The sequence below is a fragment of the Emys orbicularis genome, chromosome 22 (genome assembly GCF_028017835.1).
Source record: "Emys orbicularis isolate rEmyOrb1 chromosome 22, rEmyOrb1.hap1, whole genome shotgun sequence".
NCBI lineage: Eukaryota > Metazoa > Chordata > Testudines > Emydidae > Emys > Emys orbicularis.
The window spans coordinates 15,353,055-15,372,703 of record NC_088704.1 but is presented as its reverse complement, the minus strand read 5'-3'; the positions used below and the strand labels follow the sequence as shown (position 1 = coordinate 15,372,703).

The window sequence follows — 19,649 nt, the reverse complement described above, 5'->3', positions numbered from 1 at the left end:
TTACATGTTGATAATACCAAACAAAGATTAATCTTCAGAACACCCCTATGAGGATAGGTAAGTGTGATCTCTATTTACAAATGTGTAAATTGAGGAGGGGGAAATTGAGTGTCTTGCCCAAGGCTGTACAAGAAATAAGTGGCAGAGGCAGTATCATCATTTAGGATTTGTTGGCACCTGTTTCTATACTCTAATCTCTAGACAAGCTGTCTTCTTAAGTACTCTCAGAAGAATGTTGATAATTGAGGTTTTGATTAAAACTAGCGATTGAGGTTTCAAACATGCTGTTGAATAATATACCTTGTTTTCACCAGTGGTTTGGGGACCTATTTGTGAATTACAAATTTATTTCCATCCTGCCCTAAAGATGTCCAATTTTGTAATCCCCAAATCTGAATCTTTTCCAATTCTTTCAAATGCACTTTTTCTTCTGACGTATCTCCCCTCAATAGCCCATTTTATAGTTTGAGGTGACCCAAAGATCTCCCTTCCTAATGCAGTGTATTCAGCATGCGCTTCATAATGTAGAAGCAAGATGTGTGTAACTGTCGTTCCTGAGGTTCATTAATTCTCTGTTATAAATGTCTCATTTTGGAGAACCATCTTGTTCATGGGGGATACATACACTTTGTCTCCAAATACTGTAATCTGCACCAGTAACAGCAAGTCTAATCAAGTGCTCAATCTTTTCCTGGAGTCTTCAATTATCAGTGTCAGATAGTGCCAAGTACATAATGAATTTGAACTGACTGCTTATCATTTGGCAGTGGTGCCACTTTATTCATGTGTGTAAATTTAAATTTGAACTAATGGAATTGTGGAAGTTGTTGAATTGACACCACTGGAGACTTGACGTTCTTTGATGTCCACAGTACCAGGTAGCATGCAGTGTAGTCTTTTCCCCACTTTGCTCTGCCCGTGTGCTTAAATCATCCCTGACTGGAGGGACCTCTTCTAGGAGGAAGAGAGGAGTGTGATCTCCATAGCCCATTCAAGTCCTCAGTCTCTAGGTCTGAAAGAGCTGTGAAGGGGGCTAATTATAGTAGTGGTCACTGTGAGGGGTGGACCCTTTTCCTACCAAGACTACCAAACTGTTTGGTCCAATTTTTGGAGTTAGGGACAAGAAGTATGTCTGACTACTTTATCGTTTGGTATTAACAGAAAGACTTATGAAAGTTAAGATTTAAGGAGGTTTTCTCTCAATATAGAAGTCAAATTTGTTTAACATGGTTTATGTGGGTTCCTTTCGCTTTTTTTTTTTATAATTGGTCGACGTTGCATTACGTGACTCATAGTAATTCGGTAATATCATAAATTATTTTAAAATTCACCCACAGGATCCTTTTTACGCAACAACACTTCAATAACTACTTTCGGTTTATTAAATGACGCTGAAAGCCCATCTGGAGCTTTCAGCCTGCAGTCATCATTTTTAACTTTTTCTTCTTATTAAACTTCAATCGGGAGGTCTTTTATGTTTCCTCTGAAATACTTTCCCTGCAGGTAGGCTGCTTTGAAAGTTTATTTTTTTCATAGTATTTCAGAGGAAAATGGGTCTGGCTACCACACACTGTATTGCCTGTAGAGTGTTTCGATAACATGGTGATAACATAGCAAGTGTTTGAACAGCACAGTCAGATCAAGGAGTTGAGGATACGGTTTTTGGTTAGCTAAACTTTATTAGGACTGGGAGAAGGGGATTGACTTCCATTAGGGTCATTTTGGGCCTGGCTGGAAAAAGTGGGGAAGAGAAGACACATGTATGTAACAATAGTTTGAAAAACTACATTCTGCTTTATATGGAGATAGTTTCAAAATAATCCAATTTAAATTATTGCAGCCAGAAATCCTAACTAGCTAAACTTTTAATGTTGCATCTTAACTTGTAAACTTTACGAAGACTTCAGGTCTCTGTGCTGGGGAGAATAACTATGGCATTACCTTTCTGAAGGGCTGTTACTCTGTATCCTGATACGAATCCTTTGCAGTTCAGTGCTGCAGCCAGAGGAGTCGGTGGTTGTTGTGGGCAGGTTTATCAGCGATGGTGTCAGGCAGTAACTGTTCGTATTGCAATCCCATTGATTTTTAGATCATGGGTGTGGAATAGTCTCTGCATAGCCCTGTTTGGAGCAGACTGATAAGGCTCCTTGTTTCCTAGCAACCACACAGTCTGCCATATCCAGAAACCTGCCCCTCTGCAGCTGGAGTGAAAATTCTGAGTGTCTCAAATTTGTACCTTTAAACAAGGTAAGTCTTTCTCCTCTGAGACGCTGAATATAAAAGCCTTTGTGTTCAGTTAAAATTAACATTTAATCAGAAGTTTGTTTTGGATGCAGACAGAGAATCTCTCTCTCTCTATCTTCTTTGTCCTTAATATAGTGTTCCATTCTCTCTCTTTTTATTTAGACATTTCTCATTCCTGGGCATGGCAATGTCATATATCCTTCTCCTAACTAGACTCATAGCTGAAGTTACAAGCAAATCCACTGAAAGTTTGGTATGTATTATGTGTCATAGCTCTGCATGAAATTTCATTCTGCTATGAATGAAATGGAGTTAAAATTGCCTGTTGATATGCTAAATTATCTTAGGAAGGAAGTGGGGGTTTCCCCCCTTAAAATGCTGTTTATAGAAGATTTTCTGATCACAAGAAAAGCAGCACATCCAGAACTTGCCTGTAAAAATTAATATCAGCTTTTCCTTCCTCCAAGCAGCGTTTGCTGCCAATGAGCAATATGGTAGGTTGGCGGAGCAAATCGTGCCCAACAGGAATGAAGATCTAGCCCCCAAAATTGCAGTATTGATTGCATGCTCTGTCTAGACAATTTGGCAACTTGTGAGGGTGAACTTGTTCTGAAGACTGCCTGTCAAAGCTTTGACTCCCCCCCCCCTCCCCCCGACACAAACCCACTGGCTAGAAGACATGCAGCTGGTCACACTCTGAAAAACATAGATAATCATGATTTTGAAAGCTTTTAATCTTTCTAGCTGCTTGGCAGTACAATAGCTACAAAAGTAGTCCAAAATATGGAAACCTAAAATCAACTTTAAAAAGCTGCCCAAGGTTACAGGAAACTGCTGCTGCCTATTACACAGTGAATGGGCAGAAATTTATAACCTGTCTCCAGGACGGTTTGACCTACAAGCCTTTGTATGTACCAAGCTGCCTATTTTCTCATTGACTGTGAGTCTTTCTGGTTCTTTAGTGTTCCCTGACTTCCCCTCCCACACTCGACTAACTGGGTGAAGTCTGCCGCAGTCATTACAAGTTTGATTATCTCAATCAGGTCAGGGATGAATGATACACTCTTCCTGATATCCTTGAACCTCATCACTTGCTTGATTAATTGATGACTGCCTGTAATAACAAATACTGTGCTGGGTTGGTTTAGACTGACTTTGACCCTTTAGCCATATGCTTGGATACTAGCCTGATGTTGTGTTACTTTCCACCAAGCTCAGTGAATCTGTGAGTTTTGAGACTTGAACACCTTGTTATTTTTGAGAAAAAAAATCAGATTTAATAAAACCGCAAACTTCCTGGCTCCCACCTCTGTGCTCAGTCCACTAGCCCATATTGTTTCAGAACATTTTTTTTTAGCTCCATGAGGAAGAGGTTGTGTAGCTTAAATGACACTCTCATGCATTGCAACATGGATATCCAGAGACAGAATGGCTTTTCTGTAAGGGAGGAGTTATGATAGTAGTATCTGTTTTGCAAAACCACACATTTTTATTTTTAAAATTTGGCATCTGGTGTTTGGCTTGTTTACATGAATATGAAGTGCTCTAATGAGTGCTTTCACTTTATAGTACTGACATCCTAACAGTGAGAGAGGTTTTTTTTTTTTATAACTGAGTTCTACTGTCGCTGCATATAAACGTCAAAAAGAGAGCAGTTTTATTCAGGGCGCTGTTTCACAGGAGATTGGTTTTTGCCATGATTCTGACATGCATTATATTTTTCACCTACAATATTAATACAAATCTCCCTTTTCTAAAGGTGCTCTATGAAATTAGGAAACTCCAATGCAAATGTGAAGTTTAATCAAAAATCAGCCTGATCCTCACTTTGGAGTATGGGGGAGGAATGAGGACCCTCAGATCTGTGCACAGAGGAGACCTAGCTTAGCTGTCTCTGCAGCAGTCCCCCCTAGAGCCCACAGAGCACTCTCTGCTAGTCTAAGATCTGTGCAGGTGAAAGCAGTGAGGACTAAGTGAGACAAGGTAGACATGCATCATCCCGCACATTTACTATGGAGTCCCCTTTCTGGTGGGGATTCTCTTTCGTAGAGGGGTTTCTGGGACAGCTATGTCCCTGGGGAGTCCCTGGGGCTACCAGGAGTTAGAGCTGCTGTGAAGCACAGACCCTCACCATGGATGATCCTGGCCTCCTGTCCCCCTGGAATCTGCAGCTTTTTGAGTGGTCCTATGGCCTGTTCTGTAAGGGCCAAAGAGAATGATTAGGGAAAATGGCAACCATGCTGAGATCTCCTCCTCCAGGGTTTTACCTCAGGAGAGAGTGATCCAGCCCATGGAGATGAACTGTACACTGTTCTAGAAAAGTTGGCAAGTGCTTTTACAAAGTGGTTCTATGAGGTCCCATCCAAAATCAACACTGACATGTACCTTCTTTTACATTTGTTCGCAAAGCCCTAATTTGGGCAGTTGCTGACTGGTCAAAATGATCTCATTGATGTAATCCAACCTGTTCTGTATCCTCTGCTGCTGATTATTAAAAATTGACAATGAAGTGTTCATTGATACAGTTTCAGCTGCCCCTGTAATTTGTTCCTTTTTCATTAGTATGTACTGGGTAAGATTGAGCTGTGTTTTTAATAAAGCCAAGAGCTGTGGGAAATGTGCTGTAATGTTTTCTTTTTAGGTTTCACAGCCAGAATGCTGTATGGATGTATTGGATGCTAACAGCACCTGCCCAGTCACTAACCAGTGCAGTCCAGGTAGTGTCTTTGTCCAAGAGAAATTCCCAGAGCATTTTTCTGTAGCCAGTGGCAAAACACAGAAGCTAATTAATTAGGGAAGGAAAGAAAAGTTACCGTACACATGCATCTTGAGGAATGTTCTCTGTATGAACACATGTAACTCTCATCAATTCTCATGGAAACTGTATGCTCACATGGGGAGGATAGTAGCCTGGCATTGCTGAACTTTTTCTTCAGTTTTCACATACCATAAAGTGGTATGATGCAAAGTGTACTATAAATTAATATTTACAAGCACATGTGATACAAAAATACAGTAATATACAGCTAAGGGGGTGGGAAGAAAGACTTAAGCCATGGCTAATATGATGCAAATGTACTATCTCTTATTACCAGGAAATGATGTGGGTTCCCTTTTGTGCCACTTAAAGCAGACTTTCAGAGAAATATTAGTTGATTTTCCACCTCCTTTTATCATTCTCCAACAATGCCAGGAGAAAAGATGATCTAATGTTTGTAAAAATCCACCTTTGTTTAAGGTGAAGTGGAAAGCTTTAAAAAATAACCAAACTCTTCTAGACTCAAGATCGGTAAGACAACATATATGCTTCAATATTACTGATTCTTTGTAGAACTAAAGAATTGAAAATCACGTTTTTTCTTTCTTATGACTAAAACCATGGGTTCCGTCTTTTCCTCATATTAAATATTAAAAGGTATCTTAAGGTTCATTATTTTTCTAAGCTAAATGCTTTGCTGCTCAGTTACTTAAACATTACATGATTACTATGCATCCGAAGAAGTGGGTTGTAGCCCACGAAAGCTTATGCTCTAATAAATTTGTTAGTCTCTAAGGTGCCACAAGTACTCCTGTTATTTTTGCGGATACAGACTAACACGGCTGCTACTCTGAAACCTATGATTACTATATTCATTTCTGTTCTTAAATGATCTGAGATGTGGCACAAGCTGTTGTCCATAAATCTTATAGATTCACATCTTCTTGCATCATGCTATAAATGTTAAACTACTGAAATCTTGGTGTCAGATAAAATACTTTGTTGCTTTCTTCTTATTTACTATAGAAAGGCTTTGCCCTTACAGTGGGTGTGTTTGTGTTTAGATTAAATGTCAGGTGTAATTTATTACTAAGGGCATCAAATGTGCAGCTTCCCTCGGAGGAAAACCTACCAGCAGAGCTGTTTTCCAATCAGTGCTTTACTAATAGTGTGCTTTATGGAATAATTGATTCCAGTTTGGCTAAAGGCTGTGGAGGACTGGATTTTAGCCTACATAGTGAGTTTTTGCTTGGCACGCGGCTCGCCAGGGTAAGCACCCTGGCGGGCCGGGACGTTTATTTACCTGCTGACGCGGCAGGTTCGGCCGATCGCGGCCCCCACTGGCCGCGGTTCGCCGTCCCGGGCCAATGGGGGTGGCGGGAAGCCGCGGCCAGCACATCCCTTGCCCGCGCCGCTTCTCGCCGCCCCCATTGGCCCGGGACGGCGAACCGCGGCGAGTGGGGGCCGCGATCGGCCGAACCTGCCGCGTCAGCAGGTAAATAAACTGGCCCGGCCCGCCAGGGTGCTTACCCTGGCGAGCCGCGTGCCAAACGTTGCCAACCCCTGATCTAGACTGTAACACGATTTAGCAGGAATATCCTTCTAATCATCCGGCTCCTGGGTCATAAGACACAGAATGAAGCCACTACTGCTTTATTCTATTAAATAAAGTTAGTGCTGAAGACGTGCCTTAACTTTTTTTCCTGTCTTATCAAAGATAGAAACTTGTGCCTTTAAACATAAATTGAGAGACACATGATATCACTGAAGACACAAATTTAATCAGTTTTCAGCCCTCATTGGTAGGATGGCTGATATAAAAGACCCCACTTACCTGTCATGGAATAGTTTAAACAGGATTGAGTCCTTGTAAACTGATGCAAACTATACAATACCAAAGAAGTTTGGGCAATAGAAAAATACTGTATTATAGGCCAACTTCATATTGTTCGTTACTAGCCCTCGAGTGACTGACAGGGTTGAGTCCAATATATCCTGATGCAGGAGCTCCTTTACTGGTTCTTAGCATCTTTATGCCTCTCTCTCTACCTTAGCTTGTGATATAATACACAGACGTGGACTTAAATCTTGTTTTAGCCGGATGGGGACCCGGAGAGGGCAGGAAAAATATAAGCAGGGAGGTTCCTTCTTTTCTGGGAGTTTTTAAGGGATGGCATGGAGGGATTGGAAAATTTTCCTGTTTTTCATAATTTAAAAAACTAAATGGTGAATGGAGCTACATGAAAATAACCTCCTAGCATGTGCTTGCTTGTAACTGATTTCTCCTTAATGTCCTTTATATGTAGGATAACACCTTGTTTCCTTGTTGCAGCAGGCACATTAGAAATTAAAGCTTTTTTTGGTGTAGTATGGTAGTAAGTAAGAGACATTTTATGCAGGAAGCCTGTGTTCTCAGATGCTTGATTCTGGAGACTAGAAGGATGTTCCTGACATTTCTCATGCCATTTCCAGCTCAGTGTACATTTTGTTCTTGTGCAGGTTGTTACAGAGAGTGGAATGAGGATGGGAGTAGCAGTTGCATTAAATGCAAGAATGAAACCACTTCTGTTGCGTCAACTTACAATCTGACCGATTGTAGAAATAGTAAGTCATCTGCCATCCCCGGTCCAGTTTTTTTTTGTTTTGTTTTTTTGCACTGGGGCCTCTTTATACACATTCAGTTCAACCAAGACTGTCCCGTAAAAGATTCTGAGGATTTCCATTCCTAGTTTTCTTCTCTGAAATTTCCATCATTCTCAGAGGCCCTACTGTACCTTTGGGTGACAAACCCTTCAAAACCCGTCAGAACTTTCCTGAAATCAACCAGCAGAGACTGCTGTAGAGCAGTGTGAGGCACAGCATCCCGTAATCGATGATCTTTTGTCTCCTAATCTTCTTTAGACACCTTTTTTTACACATTAGAACAGGGGTAGGTAACCTATGGCACGTGTGCCAAAGATGGCATGCAAGCTGATTTTCAGTGGCACTCATACTGCCCGGGTCCTGGCCACCGGTCCAGGGGGGTTCTGCATTTTAATTTAATTTTAAATGAAGCTTCTTGAACATTTTAAAAACCTTATTTACTTTAAATACAACAATAGTTTATATATTATAGATTTATAGAAAGAGCCCTTCTAAAAACGTTAAAATGTATTACTGGCACGCGAAACCTTAAATTAGAGTGACTAAATGAAGACTTGGCACACCACTTCTGAAAGGTTGCCGACCCCTGTATTAGAATATCTGATCTTTACAATCAAATGCAATATCCAACCCATATCTTTCTGTGGCTTTTAAGAACTCTCAGTATCCGTAACATGCAGAACTCAAACAAATACCAAAATGTGTTGTTGTTTTTTAAGAACAAACAAACTTGCATCAGACAAATAATTAACATTGAATTTCTTGAATGATTTAATCACTATTTTCAGAAACAGGCATTTACCATAGGCACATACTAAGGATTCCTTCAGACCTCAAATAGCTCTTTTATTCAGGAAGCTGGACTGCACTATCCCATATGTAAGAGGCCTCATTTCTCATTTTTGTTCTCCTCTGAGTAGGGTGACCAGACAGCAAAGTGAAAAATCAGGATGGGGGTGGGGGGTAATAGGAGCCTATATAAGAAAAAGACCCAAAATCGGGACCGTCCCTATAAAATCAGGACATCTGGTCACCCTACCTCTGAGCAGTCCCTTTCATTTAATTAATAAATTGTTTAGCAAAACTAGCGGAAGAGCTTGAGAGGCTTCCTGTAAGGGCAATGCAGTAATGAACACTTTTGCCAGAAGAGGGTGATCATGCGCCTCTTCTTTATTTCTCCCGGGAAGTGGTAGAGGTGCTGTTATCTCATGAGAGAAACCAGGCATCAGATATGATATGATGGCTTATGTCACTCAAAACCTTTTCTAAAGCGGCACTGAATTTAATGCTTCATAAAAATGCATTTTTCCCCATATAGCTGGTACCAGAGGAATGAATTTTCAAATGAATATAAGTACCGTAACCCCCTTTCTACAGAATATAGGTAAGTAAATGGAATTGTCTTGTATTGGGGGGTAGCCACTCTAGAGCTTTTCCTGTTGTCATCTGCACACGCTTGACAACATAGCATTTGATACAATCTCGGTGAGATGTTTTCTCCCATATTTTTAAGTGTAGCAGCCATTTTAGAGTTGTTAATTATTCCAGACTGTAGGAGTTTTTATGATTTTTTTTAAAAAGCCAAATTTTGAGATAAACTTCTTCTGCAGGATGGTGTTTGGTCATGATGCATTTTGCTCAGAGAGAAACAGTTATGCCAGTTACTTGCCAGCTGATTTTTAAATGGTGCTGCAGCAAGTGTTGTGGGATTTTTTTGGTATGCCAGTTGCCAATTCTAATTAGACCTGATGCCTGATGACTTTGACTGGCTCTTCTAGGGCTTGAAACTTTTTGTTTCTGGAGCTGGTTGTAAACTATACCAGTTACTTCAACTTGACTCCTTACATGTATTGTTTCACTTGTACTGCAAGCAAATATAAATTGAAAATAATTAGATTGCTGAAGTATGGCCCACTACTGGAGGTAAGATCCCAGACAAGGTGATTCAGTGATCTGCTCTAGAATAACTACTTAATGTGAATGCTCATGAAGTGAGAGCGTAAATGGTATAGTCATTAACAAGATTCATATATAGTTGGGTGCTATACAAGCTCCTTCCAGACAGCTCTGCCAGTGCACGTAAATCTTGACCTGCAGCACCTCTTGCTATTGTATTCCTGTACTTCTCTGGCAGAGCCCACCGGAGATGCCCTGTTGTGTTATTTTATGATCTGCACAGAAGGGGAGTGGGGGCTCTTGGATGTGAGTGAGCCTCATGATTTCTGGTTTCTCAATCAAGTTCTAATTCATTTATGAGTATAAAACAAGTGCTGCTTATTTCCTTTTATACTACGTGTGATGTAATAGAGGTAAATCGCCTTTGCATCTGGCCCTGTGAAACTTGTACCCAAATGGTAAAGAAGAAGAGCTATCCTGCCCAGGGAAACTGAGGACTAATATATAGCTTTTTAAAAAAAAGGAATTGCAAGATCTAGGGAATAGCTTTGGGAACTTAAGACAATCTATGTAGTGTTATACTAAAAATCTCACTATGCCAAGTGTTTAAAATCTCATTAAACATCTTAGGTCCCTGACCTTGAATGAAGCAAATTAAAAACAGAATGAAGCCAGAATTTGTACTGAAGTAAAATCTTTGTATTCCATTTACAGTAAATACCAGAGATGTGGTGTATCTGCTGTTTCTGTGTCCGGAACACAAGAATTTCAGCATTCCTCTGCTTCGTAAAATAAATCTATGCCACCTCATGTGATCATGACCTTAAACAAAATAAGTTAAGCAAATTGAGCAAATGTTCTGGAGAAATTTTTTTGCTAGTGTCTAACTTCCCTTTGAGGTATTACAGATTGGCCATTTTGAAGGCAGAATACCAGATTTAATGACCAATGGCCTGACACAATCCTGTATTGGGCAATTTAAATTTACCTTAAGTATTCTTATTATTTTGGTTACTAATCCACTTTTGTTCAATGCCTGGCAACCGCGGGTTTGAAAAGGATAAAGAAGGAAACACTTGGGACAAAAATCTGTGGATATCTTCAGGAAAACATAATTAAAATAGTGTAGGTAGAGGCTAAAACACAGGAAAATTAGTATTGGAGGATGTTTCCTAATAATTTTGATGAGGTTTTCTGTTTGATATTTTGATACACAAAAGAAATGTTCTTCTCTCATCTAAATGTAAGCAAGTTTACTCTGTATTCTCTATAGCAGTGATGGGAGAATAAATCCCTTTGCCCCTTGTATCTTAGTGGTTTCTAGTAAATAACCGGCTATTTCCTCTGATTTCACAGGGGGCCCAGAAGTGGCAGCCTCTCTCATTTTAGGGACATTCTTCATCAGTTTATTCCTGATACTGTCTGTGGCTTCATTCTTCTACCTCAAACGTGCCAATAAACTTCCAAATATGTTCTACAGAAGAAATAAAGGTAAAGTGTTTCTTAGTCATTCTCCGTTTCATCATTTATTTACAGTTTAGCTGGGAATTTGAGAGAAGGCCAAAACCTTTTCCATATGTTTTAGAGTTCCATGTTCTACATTATTTTTAATGTACATATTGTAATCTGTTCTGTGCACTTCTGTACTGGAACCAGTGCAGTCCTACATATGTGTAAATGAACTGGAAAAAGAGGTAAACAGTGAGGTGGCAACATTTGCAGATGATACAAAATTACTCAAAATGGTTAAGTCCAAAGCAGATTGCGAACAGTTACAAAGGGATCTCACAAAACTGGGTGACTGGGCTACAAAAATGGCAGATGCAATTCATTGTTGATAAATGCAAAGTAATGCACATTGGAAAACATAATCTCAACTATACATACAAAATAATGGTGTCTAAATTAGGTATTACCACTGAAGAAAGAGATCTTGAAGTCATTGTGGATAGTTCTCTGAAAACATCCACTCAATGTGCAGTGGCCATCAAAAAAGCTAACAATGATAGGAACCATTAGGAAAGGGATAGATAAGACCATAAATATCATCATATCACTCTATAAATCCATGGTATGCCCACACACTGAGCACTGCATGCAGTTCTGGTTGACCCTTCTCAAAAAAGATATATTAGAAATGGAAAAAGTACAGAGAAGGGCAACAAAAATGATTAAGGTATGGATTCTAGATAGACTTATGTGTCATGTGTGGGAGGAGCCGGTGGTCGTGGTACATGTAGGTACCAATGACATAGGGAAGGATAGGAGAGAGGTCCTGGAGGCCAAATTTAGCCTGCCAGGTAAGGGATTGAAGTCCAGGACCTCTATGGCAGCATTCTCTGAAATGCTTCCAGTTCCACGCGCAGGGTGAGTTAGACAGGCAGAACTGAAGGGTCTCAATGCGTGGATGAGATGATCGTGTAGGGAGGAGGGGTTACGATTTATTAGGAACTGGGGAAACTTTTGGGAAAGTGGGAGCCTATATAGGAAGGATGGGCTCCACCTAACCCAAAATGGAACCAGATTGCTGGCACTTAAAATTAAAAAGACCGCAGAGCAGTTTTTAAACTAAGGGCTGGGGGAAAGCCGACAGGTGCAGAGGAGCATGTGGTTCGAACAGACACATCCCTTAGGGGGAGGATCTATGAATGGAGATTCTCTATGTCCTAGTAAGGAGGAGAGGGTGGAAAATGATAAAATAAAGGTAGGATCTGATGAGAAACAGTCAAATGAAAAGAAAGGCCCATTCAATTACATCATGTAATGGCAGACAGCTAAAAAGTGACAGGCTTTTTAAGTGCTTATATACAAATGCTAGAAGTCTAAATAATAAGATGGATGAACTAGAGCGCCTCATATTAAATGATACTGATATAAAAGGCATCACAGAAACTTGGTGGAATGAGGATAATCAATGGGACACAATAATACTTTCCAATACTAATATTGGAAAGACAGAACAGGTCGTGCTGGTCAGGGAGAGGCACTATATGTGAAAGAAAGCATAGAATCAAATAATTTTAAAATATTAAATTAACCAAACTGTACCATAGAATCTCTGTGGATAGTAATTCCATGCTCTAATAATAAGACTATCACAGTAGGGATATATTACCGACCACCTGACCAGGATGGTGATAATGACTACGAAATGCTCAGGGAGAGTAGAGAGGCTATTAAAATAAAAAACTCAATAATAATGAGGGATTTCAACTTTCCCCCATATTGATTGGGTACATGTCACCTCAGGACGAGATGCAGAGATAAAGTTTCTTGACACCTTAAATGACTGCTTCTTGGAGCAGCTAGTTCTGGAACCCACAAGAGGAGAGGCAATTCTTGATTTAGTCCTAAGTGGAGCACAGGATCTGGTTCAAGAGGTGAATATAGCTGGACCTCTTGGTAACAGTGACCATAAATTTAATTATATTAACATCCCTGTGGTGGGGAAAACACCACAGCAGCGCAATACTGTAGCATTTAATTTCAGAGTGTGGGAGTACACAAAATTGAAGAAGTTAGAAATTAAAAGGTACAGTGCAAAAAGTGAAATCCCTGCAAGCTGCACAGTCAACCTGTGGAATTCCTTGCCAGAGGATGTTGTGAAGGCCAAGACTATAACAGCGTTCAAAAAAGAACTAGATAAGTTCATGTAGGATAGGTCCATCAATGGCTATTAGCCAGGATGGACAGGGATGGTGTCCCTAGCCTCTGTTTGCCAGAAGCTGGGAATGGGTGACAGGGGATGGATCACTTAATGCTTACCTGTTCTGTTCATTCCCTTTGGGGCACCTGGTATTGGCTACAGTCGGAAGACAGGATTCTGGGCTACATGGACCTTTGGTCTGACCCAATATGGCCATTCTTATGTTCTTATGAACAGCTTCCATATGAGGAGAGATTAAAAAGACAAGGACTGCTCAGCCTGGAAAAGGAATGACGAAGGGAGGATATGATAGAGGTCTATAAAATCATGAATGGTGTGGAAAAAGTGACTTGGGAAGTGTTATTTACCCCTTCACATAACACAAGAACCGGGGTCACCCAATGAAATTAATAGGCAGCAGGTTTAAAACAAACAAAAGGAAGTACATCTTCACACAACGCACAGTCAACCTGTGAAACTTGTTGCCAGGGGATGTTGTGAAGGCCAAAACCACAAATAGATTAAAAAAATAATTAGGTAAGTTCATCAGGAGGATAGGTCCATCAATGGTTATTAGCCAAGATGGTCAGGGATGCAACTCCTCTGGGTGTCCCTAGGCCTCTGACTGCCAGATGCTGGGAGTGGATAACGGGATGGATCACTTGATGATTGCCCTATTCTGTTAATTTCATTTGAATCATCTGACATTGTCCCCTGTCAGAAGACAGGATACTGGGCTAGAAAGGTTTTGGAATCTCCGTCATTGGAGGTTTTTAAGAGCAGGTTAGACAATCACCTGTCAGGGAAGGTCAAGATAATACTTAGTCCTGCCTTGAATGCAGGGGACTGGACTAGAAGACCTCTCAAGGTCCCTTCCAGTCCTATGATTTTATGGACCATTGTTGTGACCCAGTATGGTCATTCTTATGTTCTTATACATGGAGTAAACACTTCCTCTGCACTCTATGTATATTTTTTGTGGCAATACAGAACTTATCTATTTTCAGTTTAGTTTTTGCATGGATGCTTCTTGTGCAGCATCAGTGACTAACACCAGTTGAATTATTTTATGGTTTCAAAGGGTCCAACAATCCAGCCCTTCGCATTAGATGGTACTAAATGGTCTATATCTAGGGTACACACTAATGCTATGTGGACAGGCAGCATTTTTAGAGAATTTGACAATAATACTTTTCATCCAAGGCACTCCAAGCACTTTGGAAAGTTTTATTAAGCCCCACAACACTGTTGTTTTATACCAGCTTTACAGATAGGGAAACTGATGCACAGAAGGACAAGGGATTTACCCAAGATGCGGCAGCAGCAGCAGAATTAGGAAGAGAACCAAAGATTCCTGGTTATTCCTCTGCTCTAACCACTACACTTGCCTCTGTGTTTCACGTGGGATTATTTGGGAGCCCCAGAAACAGAGGAATGACACATTTTATGACAGGAATTCTTTCATTTTATTGCGAGCTCTCCCCTGCCCACCATTGGTTTCTGCTTTTGTAGAACAATATTGGAAAGAAATGTAAATCTGAAATGCAGCTGTGTAGCTATAATCTAATGAGCTGAATTCATCCCTGTGGTAACTCATGAAAGCCAGTAGAATTATAGCAGGTATAAATTTTGCCCAATATGTAATTTTTATGGAGTCAGCTGGATTTTTCACTCTCTCTCTTCAGTTGCAGAATCTGTGTAAAACAATTCTGTGTACATTATTGCACTCTAACCTTTCCTGGTCAGGGAGCAAGTGTGTAAATATAATGTAGCTCAACTTCTGCACAGTAAATTTTGAAATAATATAGAAATGTATCTGTATTTCTCTACTTGTCCCGACCCCTTCTCTGTCAACCCCACATGTAATAGCTGCCATTTAAGAGGTTCTAACAGTTTAACAATGAGCTACTCTTAGTCAGATCCATCCACTGATCAGCTGGGTACCCCCTCACCTCCATTTAGCTTCTAACAGAGCCAATTCAAAACAAGACAGTCTCAACAGAAATCAGTAAATAAGAGCAATACACAAGCAAGGAGGAACGTGAGATCAAAGTGACACGTAACCTTAATTGCGTAGCACAGTTCCAGTGAATTTGGTCGCACTTAATATAAAGTGTACAATAATAGACACCTAGATGCTAAGCTATTTTGTGCTAAAGAAACTGTTAGTATCATGAAAACTGACAAATTGAAACCTGTTTTTACAAGTTTCTTTCAATAGGTTTAGGTACCACAGGTCTCCCTTTGGGTGTTTATAAGTGGGTCAAGAGCTATCATGCTGTGACATCTAATCTGGCAGGTCACCAAACTTGTGCTGTTTAACAACATCTAGACTAGAATTTCCACTTTTTGTGCTGCTAGTTCCCTTTTGTGCTAACATGTCACAATGTTGAAACCGAGGTTTTTATCTGAGGGAGAAGAGTTAAGAGCCTACTGGAGGGAATCTCTTAGGATTTCTGCCAGGCTGAATTTCATTTTGCCTGGCTATTTGCTTTGTTGTCAGTAAAGGTTGGTATCTCCCAGTTTCTTCTGCTGCTTCTGACTACTATATCCTTCTATCTCCACACCATTTGCTGCCTTCACGCACTGACTGCTAGCTTCTACTGCTTTCCTTCCATGGCAGCTCCTTCAAAGCAAAGTGATGCTCCGGTGGCCTCCTCAGGGAGCAAAATAAGAACTGATTTAACCCTGTAAAAATAACTGTTTCCTGGAGAGCTTGAGAATCCTGTCCCCTTAATGCACAAAAGCATCTTCTGGGCAACGTGCTCTGATTTCCAAATACTCTTGGACTGATGTCTCCTCCAAAGCATTGGAGGGAGAATTCTCCCTCGAGTGTTGGTTGGGATATTGGGCCTATCAGATTGTTCATTGTGAAGAATTTCTACAATACATAAGCAATTGAAGCAAACAGTTCCAACCTTTTAGAACAATAACGGCCTGTCTCTTTCCCCTTTAGCATCAGTTCTGCAGCCCAGTGAAACAGTAAGTAAAATCATTCCTTCTAAGGGACATAAACACATCTTTCAAATAGTGTTAATTATTTATAGGGATACTGTCAGGTCACATTTTTGGCCCAAACTAGAATTTTGTAGAAATGAAACTGTTACAAAACCTAAACTAAAAAGAACTGTCCCTGAATTACTTTTAAAAATTCTAATCAGAACCATTTAAAACAGATATTCCCCTGCAGTTTTTATAGCCCAAACTTTGCAGCATTGTATTGGCATACAAGAAATTGGCAGCAGAATTGACTAAAAAAATTAAGCGAGTCTCACAAGTTTGTTGTCCATCCTGAGAAAAATGCAAAAGTAAACACAGCATTAATAATGAGAAAATAGATTTTTTAGAATTTATATTAGATTTGATTCTTTTAAGGAGTTGGTAGCACAAGTGAGGGCATTTTGCTTATTAAAAATAATTGTAACCTTAGTGTCCACTTCTAATTTCTGTAATATTAGAAAATGCAAAGATCTTTTATATTTGACTTGATCCTTATTCTGTTCTGCAGGCATCAATGATACCTCCACCTACTTCTTCAGGTAAGGATCTGTTCCATGTTTGAGGGATCCTTAAACTTTCCTGTGAATATTTTCACCTCTTAACAACTTGCTCTGGTAGCTTTTTTGTTTCTTTCTCCTTGTTAGCTTGTAGTTAAGAAATACAAAACTACCTAGCAATATCCCCCAAAATCTGAATCTCATTGTGGAAGTGCCAGGAATACCCAGTAAGTACAGATATATGTATATATATAAACAAACTCCAAAATTCAAACTACAAAGTCTGTTCAGGGGACAGAAGTGTGACAATGTCTGTAATATTAGCATTTGTTAATCGGGTGTCATTTCAGTAATTAACATGGACAACTACATTATCTAGTAGAAATGCTGCTTCCTTAATGGTATCTTTGGCAGCTAGGCGATAGATGACTTAGAAAGAGATGGATGAGTGTTCAGGTTTTCAGAGGTGTTCAAAAAATGAATTATTCAAAGTGGGACATGTTTTGAGGGCTGGAACATCTTGAGGATTCGTGGGTGGCTCGTTTTCAGGCTCACTGGATTGAATGTCACACCTCTTGAAGCAAATGACACTTACATGGTATTTGGAACATGAAAATTGTGCAGGAGTTGGCAGAGTTGTTTTAATAAGCATGAAAAGTTCAGGCAGTAACCTGTTCTCTGGATTGGTGCTCATCTAACCGGTCCTTTTTCGTTCTTTCTTTTTAAATGCACCTTCTTTCAAGTAGTGCTGAGTGTATGATTAAATAATCCATTCTAGGGATGCCTTTATTTATTCTTAAGAAACCTCTACTGAGAATTGCAGGAAAAAAGCAGACACAGAGGCCACCAAAAAAAGCATCAGTACGCTAACAAATATTATTCTCAAAGCTGTAGCTGTCTGTGATGCTGATGTGCAAACAAGAAAGCTTAATGAAACAGAATCATATTGGCTACTTCTCCATTCAGAACATGGGAGAAGGTGAAATCAATCACTCTTTGTCAAATAAAAAAGTAAGCAAGTTTCAAGTATTTCTGAAAACAATGCACAGTTAAAAGCAAATTCAGTGATACGTAACATTGCAAATATTACAAAATGGTATTTGCTTATTTCACACGTAGGTATCAAAGAAACTTGTACTGCCTAATAGGGTATATCCAATTATTTAATCAGGACACTACTGAAAACTAGTCTATGCTTTACAGTAGAACCTCAGAATTACGCACATCTCAGGAATGGAGGTTGTTCGTAACTCTGAACAGTTCGTAACTCTGAACAAAATGTTATGGTTGTTCTTTCAAAAGTTTACAACTGAACATTGACTTAATACAGCTTTGAAACTTTACTATGCAAAAAAAAAATGCTGCTTTTAACCATGTTCATTTAAATGAAACAAGCACAGAAACGGTTTCCTTAACTTGTCAATTTTTTTAAACTTTCCTTTATTTTTTTTTTAGTTGTTTATGTTTAGCAGTACTGTACTGTATTTGCTCTTTTTTTGTTTTTTGTTGTTGTCTGCTGCTGCCTGATTGTGTACTTCTGGTTCCAAATGAGGTGTGTGGTTGACTGGTCAGTTTGTAACTCTGGTGTTTGTAACTCTGCAATTCTACTGTATATGCCTGATCTGTGTACTCTGAAGACAATGACAAAACTCCTATTGACTTTAAAGGAAGACCAATCAAGCCTTCCAGGAACTGGATAAAATGTTGTTGGGGGAGGAGGATGTTAAACAAGCCAATTTTTTTTAAACAAGCCAAACTGTTTACTTTCATTGTGTGGGTGTATGCGGATTATTTTTAAATCTAAGATGCAAGAATTAAGATTTAAATCTTTATTACCACAATCTTAATTTTAGGCCTTCCTGCAGGCAGCATGTTGACTCTAAGGCTACGGCTACACTACGAGGCTTTTAGCGACAAGGCTGTGTTGCTACAACCATGCCGCTAAAAGGCTCGTAGCGTAGCTGCTGCCAACAAAAAGCTCTCCAGAGCTCTTCTGCTGACAAAAAAACTTCCACCGCCCCACAAGCGGCAGCAGCGTTGTTGGCAGGAGAGCGCTGTTCACACCAGCGCTTTTCGTCGGTAAAACTTTTGTCGTTTGGGGGTGTGTGTATGGTTTTTTTTTTTAACACCCCTGAACAACAAAAGTTTTGCCAATGAAGTGCCAGTGTAGACAAAGCCCTTGTCTGAATTTGTTTTGGGCTTCAGGGAGATATAATCTGATAGAGCCAGGAACTCCTGAATTCTAATCTTGGCTCTGACCCTGAGACCCTGAGTGGGGGCAAGTGTCTTAGCCTCTCTGCCTTGGTTTTTTATAGCCATAAAACATGAATAATATGTGGCTTATCTTTGTAAGGCTGAAAATGGAAATAATAATGGAAACACTGGTATCCAGTGAGCACCCAATTCAATAAGTAACTAAAGTGCTTCCTTCAGAAGAGGTGTATTAGTGGGCTTTCTTAATATTTAGTCGTCGGTCAAATTTTCTTCTCTATATTCTAGAACAACAATAGCCACTTTTGGATCATTGGCTGACTTGTTTAATTATGAATTAATTATGAAGCCGTGACTAGATAGCAGTTGCTAACTGTGTGTCTGTACCCACCCTTTCAGTTCGAAAGCCACGCTACGTCAGACGAGAGCGATCGTTAGTGATGTCTGCATCCTCCGCTATGATCCCTTCTGCAGAAACCAGGGTCAGCAATGTTTAGCCTTCAAAACTTACCTGAGGACTTAGTAAATATGCACAGTGTTGGGGAAACTTTCTGTAGCCACTGGAATGCCAGGAAAATGTCAGGAGCCGCTAACCGAAAAACAAGCCGAGCCACTGTGTCAAATGGGTTTGTGCCAAACATGGACAGAGGAGTTGAACTAATGCAAACATGATGACTATAGGATATATCCAGTTCTATGAACTGCTTTGATGGGCTTGAAAAGCCCTTTTCCAGCTCTGTGGTTTCATTTGTCT

The 19,649-nt window shown here is 39.9% G+C and overlaps 1 protein-coding gene across 1 annotated transcript; it reads left to right on the top strand.

The window, feature by feature from the left end:
* The first annotated feature begins 3,653 nt into the window (after nt 1-3,653).
* On the top strand, nt 3,654-19,392 carry C22H1orf159 (chromosome 22 C1orf159 homolog). The gene is made up of 8 exons (XM_065421139.1): nt 3,654-3,683; nt 4,886-4,961; nt 7,502-7,606; nt 8,964-9,029; nt 10,898-11,032; nt 16,144-16,169; nt 16,696-16,726; nt 19,295-19,392. The coding sequence occupies exons 1-8, from the start codon at nt 3,654-3,656 to the stop codon at nt 19,390-19,392; spliced, it is 567 nt and encodes a 188-aa protein (XP_065277211.1).
* The last annotated feature ends 257 nt before the right edge of the window (nt 19,393-19,649 follow it).

Coding starts and splice junctions, on each gene's coding strand:
- C22H1orf159 (XM_065421139.1), top strand. CDS start 3,654: ATGGATATCCAGAGACAGAATGGCTTTTCT. Junction 3,684..4,885: donor AGAGACAGAATGGCTTTTCT/GTAAGGGAGGAG, acceptor TTTTCTTTTTAG/GTTTCACAGCCAGAATGCTG. Junction 11,033..16,143: donor GTTCTACAGAAGAAATAAAG/GTAAAGTGTTTC, acceptor TTTCCCCTTTAG/CATCAGTTCTGCAGCCCAGT.